Genomic DNA, 13,080 nt, shown 5'->3' with positions numbered 1-13,080 from the left:
GTGCTCCAGTTTCCTCTAAAGATGTGCAGGTTAGGCGGATTGGCCATGCAAAATTACCCCTTAGTGTCCAAAGGTTTAGGTTAGATAGGATGGAGGCATGGGCTTAAGTGGGGTGCTCTTTCCAAGGGCTGGTGCAAACTCGATGGGCCGAATGGCCTCCTGCACTGTAGATGCTATGATTTTATGATCCTAGAGAGAAGATGGTTAAGAGGGGCAGATAAGGTATTAAATGGTATGGTTGGATCCAAAATTTGACTTGAGTAGAAGCTGAAACAAATATGTGAATCAGTTTGACCAGGAATATTGTTGGAATTTCTCACGGTCAGCTGTTTTAACTTGAGATATGCAAAGTAGGAGGTTCCATTTGATCTTCCACCCAAGTTCATTTGGTGAAACCCCAATGAAATTCCTAGCAAAGGAGTCATGACCACGTTCTGTCTTCAGGTCAAACTGAGTTAGAAGGCTGGGGAAAAGAAAAGAGGAACAAGAGAGGAGAAAAGAGGCAAATGAGAAGATGGGGATAAAGGGCAGAATAAGACTAAAGGGGGATCCCTGAGTAGATGTGGGGAGTGAGGTTAGTACAAGGAATAGCAAAGCAGCAAGATAAGGATGATGAGTGATTGAGGAACGGTCATTTCATTTGGGCTTGAAATTTGGTGACTCCTCGTATTTTATTTAAAACAAAGTAATTAGTTCAGCAAAGGTATCGGAGTCCAATAAATGCTGTGATCAGATTTACTGAGGGTGCTCCAATATCTCCGATACATGAACAATGAAGAAGCAGGGCAGCTTTGTGAATGAGTGAAGTTGCAAACACAGCTCAATTGGACAATTGGCCACATTGACTCTCGCTGCGTATCCCGACAAAATTGAACTTTATTTTATTCTGTGGTCATTTATTAAACCTAAACTGGACAAAATTAAATATCTTAAGGAATTGTATGCCTTTTAGAGAACTCAAACTTGATATGGAGCCATCAAGTGGTCAGTACTCAGAACTGTACAAATTCTGCAACCAAGCTTTTTTCACGAAAGAATTGCACAGAATAAGAGGCTTTTGTGACTTGAAAACGTGACAGAAGTGCTGAGCGCTTTAAATGGGAACAGCCTACCTCAACATCACATAGGCTGTTTCAAACATTTTGGGGTGTGGACACAATTAATGTGGAAAGCTAATAATGACAAGTAACAAGTTTAATGATTTTGTTATATCTGTATAGATTATACTGTTTTTAATATTTTATTACTCTTATAAGAAATTAAAACCTATTGTGTTTTTAACTTCACAAATCTTTTGTTACCCCAGGGCAGCACGGTGGCGCAGTGGTCCCAGGTTTGATCCTGGCTCTGGGTCACTGTCCGTGTGGAGTTTGCACATTCTCCCCGTGTTTGCGTGGGTTTTGCCCCCACAGCCCATGATGTGCAGGCTAGGTGGATTGGCCACGCTAACAGTGCCCCTTAATTGGAAAAAATTAATTGGGTACTCTCAATGTATTTATTTTAAAAATCTTTTGTTACCTTTTGTGTGTTGAACTTTTATTAATTATAATATAATTTTAACTGATGAAAATTATATTAATGACAATTTTAGTCCAATGCTTTACCACCCATTTGCTTCCTTTACTGTGAGTAGGGGTCTGGTATCCATCCACTCTTTGCTACCATATTATGACTGAAATTACTGAGGTATGAAATGATATTTTATCGGCCTGTACCTCTGACGTTTGGATGTTCACAATGCTGCACCATCAATTGACTACATAAACATTTTAGGAGGTTATAAAATGTAGGGGTTGAGAAACCCTTTTTTATCATTACATTTTTCTAGACTCAATGGGCAATCAGACACCAATGCTAAGTTCCAAATGAAACTTCCAGAAAAATGGATAGGTTTGTTTCCCTGGATTAAATATGTATTGCATGGTGTTCAGTGTAAAAACTGCCATAGTTAAATTTTTAGCATTTATTTGAATTGGGCAGCACGGTGACACAGTGGTTAGCACTGCTGCTTCACAGCTCCAGGGACCTGGGTTCAATTCCGGTCTCAAGCGACGGACTGTTGTGGAGTTTGCACGTTCTTCCTGTGTCTGCGTGGCTTTCTTCCGGGTGCTCCGGTTTCCTCCCATAGTTCAAAGATGTGCAGGTTAGGTGGATTGGCCATACTAAATTGCCCCTTAGTGTCCAAAAGGATAGGTGGGGTGACTGGGTTACGGGGATAGGGTGGAGGCATGGGCTTAAGTAGGGTGCTCTTTCCAAGGGTCAGTGCAGACTCGATAGGCCGAATGGCCTCCTTCTGCACTGTAAATTCTATGATCACAAATTGAGTTTATATAGAATTTTCAATGTACTCAGCACTTTATTTTTCATCTTCAGAGTATTTCAATTTGAATAAACTAAAGCTGGTACATCAGATTGCAATAACAGCAGAAAGGCAATGTGTGCCATTCATGTGTCTGTTAATGAATGGAGCCAAGGTGTAAACAGTTTCCCAATTGAAGTGACAGCTTACATTATTTAAAGTTTGTACATTAAATGGGGAAATACCACAAGTTCTATGGGCTCTTACCTCATTGGCAAGAGGATCAACATGAGATTTGTTCCCCTATTCGGGAGAATATAGCTGTTAAATTTCACAATAGGACTACATCTTTCTCTTGGAAGTAAAATCTGTGTACTTGGATATTTTGATGAACGTGCATATTTATCCCTGTGCATGAATTAAATATTCGAGAACATGTCGGAAGGGTTGAGTTTGAGGCTTACCTAATAGGGTGATGTAATTTGGCATACAATTAACTGCAGGACCAAAAAAATCACCTAGTATGCAAACTTTAAGAGTGTTAAGAGGGCAAACCTTCAAACAATGCAAAGCGTTCTAGAGAGGGTTAATTGGGATAAGCTGATGAAATAGTAGAAAATGTACCTATTTTAAAGTAATTTTAATATTGTGGAAAGAATGCATTAGTATAAGAGAAATCTAGGAAGATGTAAATGAAGAGGGCAGGATAAGGAGTTCAAAATAACCTAAACATCAAGCAGAAATACTCAAAATATTACAGTAAAATAGTGAGAACTTGGAGTCATACAAAAGTTAGTTGAGAAAGGGAAATGTAAAGATGGATTATATATGATTGCAGCAGTGTTTAAATAACATTTTCATAGACTGAGGTCAAGAATTTCCGGTAGCGCCCGCCTTGAGATCTAAAAATCCGGTCTGAGGTCAACAGACCTTTAAATGGTCCGTCAAATCTTCCGTCCCGCCCGCGATGATTGTCGCAGTGGTCAGGACCGGGAGATTTAGGCCACAGTGTTTTTTGTCATGCCCAGTCTGGAGATCTGTGCTTTTGTTTCCAAAGACCTCGTACCTTGCAGCATTTGTTGCTCTGCTCTGCTTGAAGCTGTTCAGTCATTGTGGCCTTGAACGTCTTCACTCTGGCTCGTTCGAAGGATCATTTATGTACCTTGGTAGCATCTTGCAAATGACTGCATACTACTGCACCTCACGGATTACTGAAATCCTATTTGCGAGAGCTGGGTTGCACATTCAGTTCCAGACAGAAAAGGCCTCGCAAACACAAAGAGGATTGGACTTTACTGCCATCGCTGGACTCCCCCAGTTTCAGGGCATTATCGAATGCACCAAAGACCTGCCCACTCAAATTCAGTGCACTCAGTGGTTAGCACTGCTGCCTCACATGCCAAGAACCGGGTTTGATTCCAGCCTTGGGTGACTGCCTGTGTGGAGTTTGCACGCTCTCCCCATGTCTCCGTGGGTTTCCTCCAGGTACTCCGGTTTCCTCCCATGGTCCAAAGATGTGCAGGTTAGGTGGATTGGTCATGATCAATGTGTGGATCACGGGGTTGGGGGATGGGAGTGGGCCTGAGCAGGGTGCTCTTTCGGAGAGTCGTTGCAGACTCGATTGGCCAAATGACCTTCTTCTGCACTGTATGGATTTTATGGATATGTTCAGCTAGTCCACTGTTTGTATTTCCGAGGCTCCATCCTTCTGGAATTGAATGTGCTGCCAAACTGTCACAAGTAGGGCATCAGTGACCTGTGAGGCTAAGGAGAGACCAAATAAAGGTATTTGAAATTGTGAAGGGTTTTTACATGGCAGAGAGTTAGAAATTGTTTAATTTTGCAAATGGGTTGGTAATCAGAGGACACTGATTTAAAATAAATGGCAAAAGAACTGGGAGGGAATTAGGAGACATTTTTCGCACAGATGGTTAAGATCTGGAATGCCCTATCTGAATGTCTGGTGATGGTAGATTCCAATGCACTTAGGCATGCACATAAAGAGGTCTAATTTTTTTCAGGTTATCGGGGAAAGGCTGGGGTATAGGACTAAATTGGCAGCTCTTTCAAAAAGCCAACACAGGCCTGGACAGCATTCAGGTTGGCTGAAAAGTGATAAATTACATTCACGCCACACAAGTGCCAGTCACTGACCATCTTCAAGAGAATCTAACCATCCCCATGACATTCATTATCATCGCTGAACCCCCCCCCCCATTATCCATTATCAGCATCCTGGGGGTTGGCGTTGACCACAAACTGAACTGTACCATCCATATGAATACTGTGGCTGTAAGCAGGTCACGGACTGGAATTCTGCAGAGAGTAACTCCCCTCCTGTTCTCCCAAAGCTTGTCCACTATGCACAAGGTACAAGTCAGGGGTGTATTGGAATACTCTCACTTTGCCTGGATGAGTGCAGCTCCAACAACACTCAATAAGCTTGACATCATCCAGGACAAAGCAGCCCGCTTGATTGCACCCCATCCAGAACCTTCAACATTCACTCCGGTCCTGACCAATACACAGTAGCAGCATTGTGCACCATTTACAAGATCACTGCAGCAGCTTACCAGGGCTAATTCGACAGCATCTTCCAAACCCACAACCTCTACCACCTAGAAGGAGAAGGGCAGGAGATGCATGGGAACACCATGTACAAGTTCCCCTCCAAGCCACTTACCATCGTGACTTGGAACTACAGCATTGCTCCTTCACTGTCATTGGGACAAAATCCTGGAGCATCCTCTCTATCAGCACTGTGGGTGTACCTTCACCATGTGGACTGTAACGGTCAAGAAGGCAGCTCATCACCACCTTCTCAAAGCCAATTAGGGATTGGCAATAAATGCTAGGTCAGCCAGCAAAACCCACATCCATGAAAGAATTTAAAAAAAGACAAGACAAGCAAATTGTCTTCTGTGCTGTTAAGATTTTATAATTTTATTCTCCTTTTTGTGGTCCTGTCCCAAATTTAAACTGAAGTGCTCTTAAACTGCCCTATTGCAACATGTTGCAAAACTTTACTCCCAAATCTGAGCAGGGGTTGTTTTCTTTCCTGAGCCCAGTAGCTTTCTTCTTGTTTCCAGGTTTTGACCACAGATGAGGCACCACCGACTCTCTTTGTCATCTCTATGCAGGATACATTTCACTGGATTATGGTCTTGACTTTAGAAAATAAATATCCTCCTTTGTAAGACTTTGCTTTGTTAGATGATGTACAACTTGTGCTTGTTGTCGTCATTTTTTTTCTTACTCCGTCACAGGACAACTTTAAAGATGAATGTTAGCCGTTAAGAGCTGCTTTTTGCCAAAATAGAGTTAACTCTGTGACGTTGTGGCTGTGTGCTGGGAACAGTGAAAATGTATTTAATGAGCTGACCTTGTATTTTCGCACACAGAGTACCCAAAGAACAGTGCTCTTGCTATCTTTCAGTATTACCAGTACTGGCTTCATAACATATACTGTTCTGGGAAATAAACGACAATCTAAATAACATGAAAAGAGCGTCATTAAACTTTGTAATTAATTTAAAGGCTTAAGTGGATCTGTTGCTCCCATAAAATGTGTATTTCACCATCACATTTACTGCCATGTTGAGAAAATGTGTTGGTGAACGTTAGGATGGCGTTTCCTGAAGCACTGCCAGCGGTTTATTTTCCCACTGCTTCTACTTGTAAGAGAAGTTATCATTCTCATGGTCTGGTGAGGAAATAAATGGACAACCTGGTCACATCTTGAACCTGTTGAACTAAAACAAAAGTAGAGCCTCGTATTTGTTTAGCTCCTTGAACCTAATAAAGTGTCCCAATTTGCTGCACAGGAGCAGTATAAAAGAAAAAAATGACACTGGGCTGGCCTGGATGACCAAAAGCTTGGTTAAAGAGGTAGGTTTTAAGGGATGTTTTAAAGGAAGAAAGTGAGGTGGAGAGGTATTCCAGAGTTTGGGGCCTAGGTAATGGAAGGCACGACCACCAGTGGTGGAGTAATTAAGATTGGGGTTGCTCAAGAAGCCAGAATTAAATAAATTCCAATATCCCAAAGGATTCTGGGGCCAGAGGAGATTACAGAGATGGGGAGAAGTGAGGGATTTGAAAACAATTACGAGAATTTTAAGATCGAGACATTGATTGACTGGGAGTCAGTGTAGGTCAGTGAGCACAGGGGGGCTGGGGAGCATGACTTGCTGTGAGTTTAGGCACGAGGAACACAGTTTTGAATGACAAGTTTACAGAGGGTAGAATGTAGGAGACCAATCAGGAGTGCATTTGAATCGTCAAGTTGAGAGGTAACAAAATCACGAATGATGGTTTCAGCAGCAGATTAGCTGAGGCAGGGCAAAGTTGGACGATGTTGTGGAGGTAGAAATAAGCAACCATGAAGTTCAATATAACACCAAGATTGCGAGTGTCATAATATCCACACATGTATACAATGAAGTGCAGACAGGCAGTGATTGACACACAGGATGACCAGTAAGCACACAACACAGTGCAGCCAATCACCAGACAAGACACTACCACTATAAAGCCAGAGGGCACTAGGTTTCCCGCTCTCTGAGTAAAATAAGGGCCCATGGTATTCGAGGCAAGGTACTAACATGGATTGACGATTGGCTGTCAGGCAGAAGGCAGAGAGTTGGGATAAAAGGTTCTTTTTCGGAATGGCAACCGGTGACGAGTGGTGTCCCGCAGGGTTCAGTGTTGGGGCCACAGCAGTTCTCTTTATATATTAACGATCTAGATGACGGGACTGGGGGCATTCTGGCTAAGTTTGCCGATGATACAAAGATAGGTGGAGGGGCAGGTAGTATGGGGGAGGCTGCAGAAAGATTTAGACAGTTTAGGAGAGTGGTCCAAGAAATGGCTGATGAAATTCAACGTGGGCAAGTGCGAGGTCTTGCACTTTGGAAAAAAGAATAGAGGCATGGACTATTTTCTAAACGGTGACAAAATTCATAATGCTGAATTGCAAAGGGACTTGGGAGTCCTAGTCCAGGATTCTCTAAAGGTAAACTTGCAGGTTGAGTCCGTAATTAAGAAAGCAAATGAAATGTTGTCATTCATCTCAAGAGGCTTGGAATATAAAAGCAGGGATGTACTTCTGAAGCTTTATAAAGCATTAGTTAGGCCCCATTTAGAATACTGTGAGCAATTCTGGGCCCCACACCTCAGGAAGGACATACTGGCACTGGAGCGGGTCCAGCGGAGATTCACACGGATGATCCCAGGAATGGTAGGCCTAACATACGATGAACGTCTGAGGATCCTGAGATTATATTCATTGGAGTTTAGGAGGTTGAGGGGCGATCTAATAGAAACTTACAAGATAATGAATGGCTTAGATAGGGTGGATGTAGGGGAGTTGTTTCCATTAGCAGGGGAGACTAGGACCCGGGGGCACAGCCTGAGAATAAAAGGGAGTCACTTTAGAACAGAGATGAGGAGAAATTTCTTCAGCCAGAGAGTGGTGGGTCTGTGGAATTCATTGCCACAGAGGGCGGTGGAGGCCGGGACGTTGAGTGTCTTTAAGACAGAAGTTGATAAATTCTTGATTTCTCGAGGAATTAAGGGCTATGGAGAGAGAGCGGGTAAATGGAGTTGAAATCAGCCATGATTGAATGGTGGAGTGGACTCGGATGGGCCGAATGGCCTTCCGCTCCTATGTCTTATGGTCTTATGGTCTCTCTGGACCCAGCCATTGAGACAGTCAGAGTCCACGAGCTAGCACAGTGCAAACACCATGCGGTAGCTAGTAAGTCTGGTCAGGCTAGTACAAGGTCTCCAGTCAGTTCAGTATAGTGTCGACCCACAGTTAAATATGTATGTTAGTTCTATCGTTCAATAAAACCGTGTTGGATCTTCTACAGTGTTAGAGGTCTGTTTCTCACATCGCTGCATCAAGTGCAGTCCACACCGAACCGACCTGCCTAACACATCAGCGAGCAGTTTGGTTTAGTCTCAGATAATTGCCAGGGAGAGAGGTGGAATAGGTAGCTAGAGAATTTAATTTGGAATGGGGAGCAAAATCAATGGATTTAGTCTTATCCGTGGAAGAGTTGAGAGAGCTAGTGGTGAGATAGGACTGAGTGTCTTCAGCTTTCAAATGTTGGTCTTTGAGAGGCCCATGTGGATGAGAAGTAGAAATGGTCCAAGAATAGACTAGCGGTAACCGTATGGAAGAGAAGCCATCGCAAGCGATACTCTGAACATGTGAATGCGTATACAGTTTATGCAATTACATACAAATTTATTTAAACTTTATCTCAACAGATGCGAAGAAATCAACTGGAGTGTTTTCGAACTTTACTCATCCAGCATGTTTGGGTTTTCAAAGCATAGAAAGTGGCATATTTGGCAATATCAAAAAGTTGGATATATGTCTACAATTGGACGTATGTGCTTGAACCTGAGAAGGATTAAAGGAAAAGCTCAGTAATTACAGAATGTAGTCATGCTCAAGTGGAAGAATTTCATATAGACTGGGACATTCATATAGAATGCACTTGTGTTTTGGACATGAGATTAGTGTGATAGAGTTTCCACCCCTGGAATCCTGAAGTTGGAAATAGTCATTTTACATCTGTATGTTTTTGTGCATTTTGCCTTTAATGTTTAACTCCTTTCCTTTCACATGCAGACTGGTGTTCCCTGGCGTGGGTTTGTTGCATAACAGTCAACCTATATTTCAATTTGGTGAAAGAACTCAGAACGGATCGCTTTGCAGTGTGAGTATTGCACTTGGTGTTATTCTCTCTTTGAACTTCCTTTGTAGGTTGTTGATGAAAGCTTTTCTCTGCACCTACGATGGTTTTGCCAATAACGTTTCAGATACCATAGATAGATGTTTGCGCTGGCTATTTTTCTTGCATCTATACTTCTGGAGATATGACTATTAAATTCCTGTTCATCTGGATGTTACTGTGAACATTTGTAAAATTTGCTCTAAAGTAGTTTTTATTTAAAAACAAATCTGAATGCCTTGAATGGATTGAATCCATAGGCATACTGCCGAAGTTAGGTTCTAAAGTAAAATTACTTGGATCTCATTGATTTCTCTGTGTCTAGTAGCTCTCCTTGCCCTCTTTTCCCCAAAGTATGCTCAAGAACTATTCATACAGTCGGGTGCAGTAGATAGGGAATTCTTTTCTCTGTAGCCAATTGAATTCAGAAATGGAAGTAGAGTTGGAAGGCCTGACTTTATTTTTCCTATGTTCTCTGCTAGGTTGTGTGCCTAATTTTATGCTTGAGAATAGCAGCTAACACCTCATGTTGAAATTCAACTTTCATTTTTCCAGTTTTTAGACCAGCACACTTAACACTCGGCTCTACTGAACCACCTCAATGAACTTACGGATTTTAAGGCTTAGAATTGAGTTGCGTTATTTACTTGGGTCAAAAAACAGTACTGAAGTATAGAAATCACTGCTATGTATAAACGTAAAGTTCAAAATTCAATTCTCCATCGTAAAAATGTGAATGATCAAAGTGGATTGCATTTCCTAGGAGAGGTGAATTGTATGGCAATAATTAAAATATATTTGTGAGTCCTTGGCATTTTAACAAATGAAATTGCTGTCGCAGTGTACAAATAAGTCCTTTCCTTTCAACATTGAAGAACTGATGAATGACTGCATCATTAACAGCCATGACACAATGTGATCCCAAGGACATGTGTGCACAAGGTTTTAGTTACAACCTTAGCTGGATGCACTTCATTGTTTAAAATGTCCCCAGTGTAGTTAATATTTGCTGGAAGAAGATTTTAATTTTTGTTATTCATTCAAGAGAGGCTAGGCCAGAATTTATTGCTCATCCCTAATTGCTCTTGAGAAGGTGGTGGTGTGCTGCCTTCTTGAACCACTGCAGTCCATGTGGTGTGGGTGCATCCATAGTACTGTTAGGGAGGGAGTTCCAGGAATTTGACCCAGTGACAGTGAGGGAATGGTGATGTATTTCCGAGCCAGGATGGTGAGTGACTTGGAGGGAAACTTTCTGGTGGTGGTGTTCCCAGGTATCTGCTGCCCTTGTCCTAGATGGCAGTGATCATGGGTTTGGAAGGCCTGGTTTAAGGAGTCTTGTAGATAGTACACCCTGCTATCTCTGTTTGTTGGTGGTGAAGGTAGTGAATGATTGAGAAAGCAGAATACTGCGGATGCTGGAAATCTGAAATAAAAACAGGAAATGCTCAGCAGACATGGCAGCATCTGTGGAGAGAAACAGAGTTAATCTTTCGGGTCGATGTAAAGTTCTAATAAAAGCTCAGTCATCAACGTAAAATTTGAACTCTATTTCTTGCTTCACAGAAGCTGCCAGACTTGCTGAGTATTTCCAGCATTTTCTGATATTTAATAAATTGCTACATGAATCGAAAGTTGCCATATAATGGCAGCATCTTGTCTCAGTATCCTGCCAAATGTGCTCACTACTCCAAGGTTATTCTGATGAGCAAAGATAGCCCCCAGCTTCTTTACTCCAATATGAATATTAAGGGCAGCACGATAGCATAGTGGTTAGCGCTGTGGCTTCACAGCGCCAGGGTCACAGGTTCGATTCCCCGCTGGGACACTGTCTGTGCGGAGTCTGCACGTTCTCCCTGTGTCTGCGTGGGTTTCCTCCGGGTGCTCCGGTTTCTTCAGTCCAAAGACGTGCAGGTTAGGTGGCTTGGCCATGCTAAATGACACTTAGTGTCCAAAAAGGATGGGTTATTAGGTTAGGAGGATAGGGTGTAAATGAGGGCTTAAGTGGGTCGGTGCAGACTCGATGGGCCCAATGCCTTCCTTCTGCACTGTATGTTCTATGTTCCCTATGTTCTATGAACCATCTCCTTAAACTCCTCTTACTTCCTGCTCTCACCACCATCAATAACTGTGAGAAATTCATGATTTTTTTTGTCACTAACATTAAGCTGTTATTCAACTGTCTTTATTGCTTTGCTAATCTTTCCCTTTCTCACCAGCCAAACTATATCAGTACAGATATTTCCAAACAATTGCTTTCCCTCCTGCTGTGACCGTGTCTTCCCTTTGAACCGTGTACCTTTGTTGCTGTTCCCAGTTTGACCTGGGCATGTATATACAGATGTCTGTCTACAGATTTCAGTCAGTTGTCCACCTCACTTTCTTTGTGTGCCCTCCCCCTCTTTGCTTTTCAATTTTATCCCGTGACTGGCTTGTCTCTTCTCTCCCCCTTACTCTCTTGGTTCCTGGCTGCAAACAGATCTTGGAACAAGTTGGTGGACGGCATCCACATCCTGTAGAAGTCCTCTTCCAATCCTCAGATGGCAAATTTCATTTTCTCCAGTTCGAGAAATTCCGCCATTTCGGCTAGCCAGTCTGCAGCCTTAAGTGGTGCTGCCGATTGCCAGCCTAGCAGGATTCTCTGGCGGACAATCAGGAAGGCAAAGGCTAGGGCGTCAGCCCTCTTCCCCATGAAGAGTTCTGTCTGGTCTGAGACCCATAGACCACCACTTTTGGGCATGGCTCTACCCTCACTCCCCCAACCCTGGACATCGCCTCAAAAAAGGTCGTCCAGTACCCGGCAAGTCTGGGGCAGGCCAGAACATGAGGCTGTGGTTCGCCGGGCCTCCCTGGCTCTGTTCAAATTTGTCCTCCACCTCTGGAAAGAACCTACTCATTCGACTTCTGGTTAGGAGCACTCTGTGCACCTTTAGCTGCGTTAGGCTCGGCACTGCACATGTTGAGATGGATTTCGCCCTGTGCAGTGCTTCAATCCAGAGTCGTCCTCCTCTTTCTATGCCTAGTTCTTCCTCCCATTTTTTCCTTGTCTCATCCAGGGGGGAGCATACTTCCTCCTACAGTCCGTACTGGTCCCCACAGTTTCCTTTCCCTGGGTCGCCTAGAGGAGTGGGGTTGTGACTAGGGCTCGGAGCAACTTTCCTCCATCTTCAACCATTCTGCTCCCGGTTCCATCACCCATTCCCTCGCATGTTCTGCTGTGGCCGCCCAGTGGTAGAACTGTAGGTTTGGGTGGGCCAGGCTTAATTAGTCTGCCTACCATGTTGAAAAAGGCCTTGGGGATATAGACCAAGAGGGGTCGGAGCAGGAAGAGGATGACTAGCAGTTGCTCGATGGCCAGAGCATACAGCAGCAGGTATAGCGGACATCCCTGCCTCATACCTCTGTGTAGCTGGTGGTGTTTGTTCGTACGCTTGCCATGGGAGCACTGTACAGTAGTTTCACCCATAATCTGAACCCTGGTCTGAACCCAAACCATTCCAGTACCTCTATGAGGTACTTCCACTCGACTCTGTCAAACGCCTTTTCTGCGTCCAAGGAGATGATCACCTCTGGTGTTCTCCCCCCGGATGGGGTCATCACTTTCAGCAGGAGCCGGATGTTCGATGTTAGCTGCCTGTCCCTGACAAAGCCCGTCTGGTTCTCCGAGACTACCTCTGGCATGCAGCTCTTCAACTTCTTTGCCAGGATCTTTATGTCTGTGTTGACCAGTGAGATGGGCGGGTCTTTGTCCTTTTTGGGTATCAGCGATATTGATACTTGTGCCAGTGTCAGTGGCAGAGTGCCCCTAACTAACAAGTCTGCGAACATCACCCGTGGGACAGGGCCAGTGCTGGCACAAATTCTTTGTACCTGTATTTGGCCTGTGATGTCCATTCGCAGAATGTTTCATCAGTCAGGAATGCCATGTCCAGCCTCCAAGGAGTGGGCTTTGTGCCCACCCCATCTCCAACCTCACATCCATGTCATGTGAAGCGTGGTCAGAGATTATGATTGCAGAGTACACCGCTTCTCCTACGCCTG

The 13,080-nt window shown here is 43.7% G+C and overlaps 1 protein-coding gene across 2 annotated transcripts in view; it reads left to right on the top strand.

Annotated features, from left to right (window-relative positions):
- Positions 1 to 13,080, top strand: part of LOC140427968 (uncharacterized) — a 426,464-nt gene that overhangs the window by 155,236 nt on the left and 258,148 nt on the right. For both annotated transcript variants that reach the window (XM_072513883.1, XM_072513881.1), the window contains exon 6: positions 8,940 to 9,027. In XM_072513883.1, coding sequence (XP_072369984.1) covers positions 8,940 to 9,027 — 88 coding nt within the window. The remainder of the gene's footprint in view (positions 1 to 8,939; positions 9,028 to 13,080) is intronic.

This window comes from Scyliorhinus torazame, chromosome 8, assembly GCF_047496885.1.
Source record: "Scyliorhinus torazame isolate Kashiwa2021f chromosome 8, sScyTor2.1, whole genome shotgun sequence".
NCBI lineage: Eukaryota > Metazoa > Chordata > Chondrichthyes > Carcharhiniformes > Scyliorhinidae > Scyliorhinus > Scyliorhinus torazame.
Note: the sequence above shows the minus strand (reverse complement) of the source record. Positions and strands in the feature narration are given on the sequence as shown.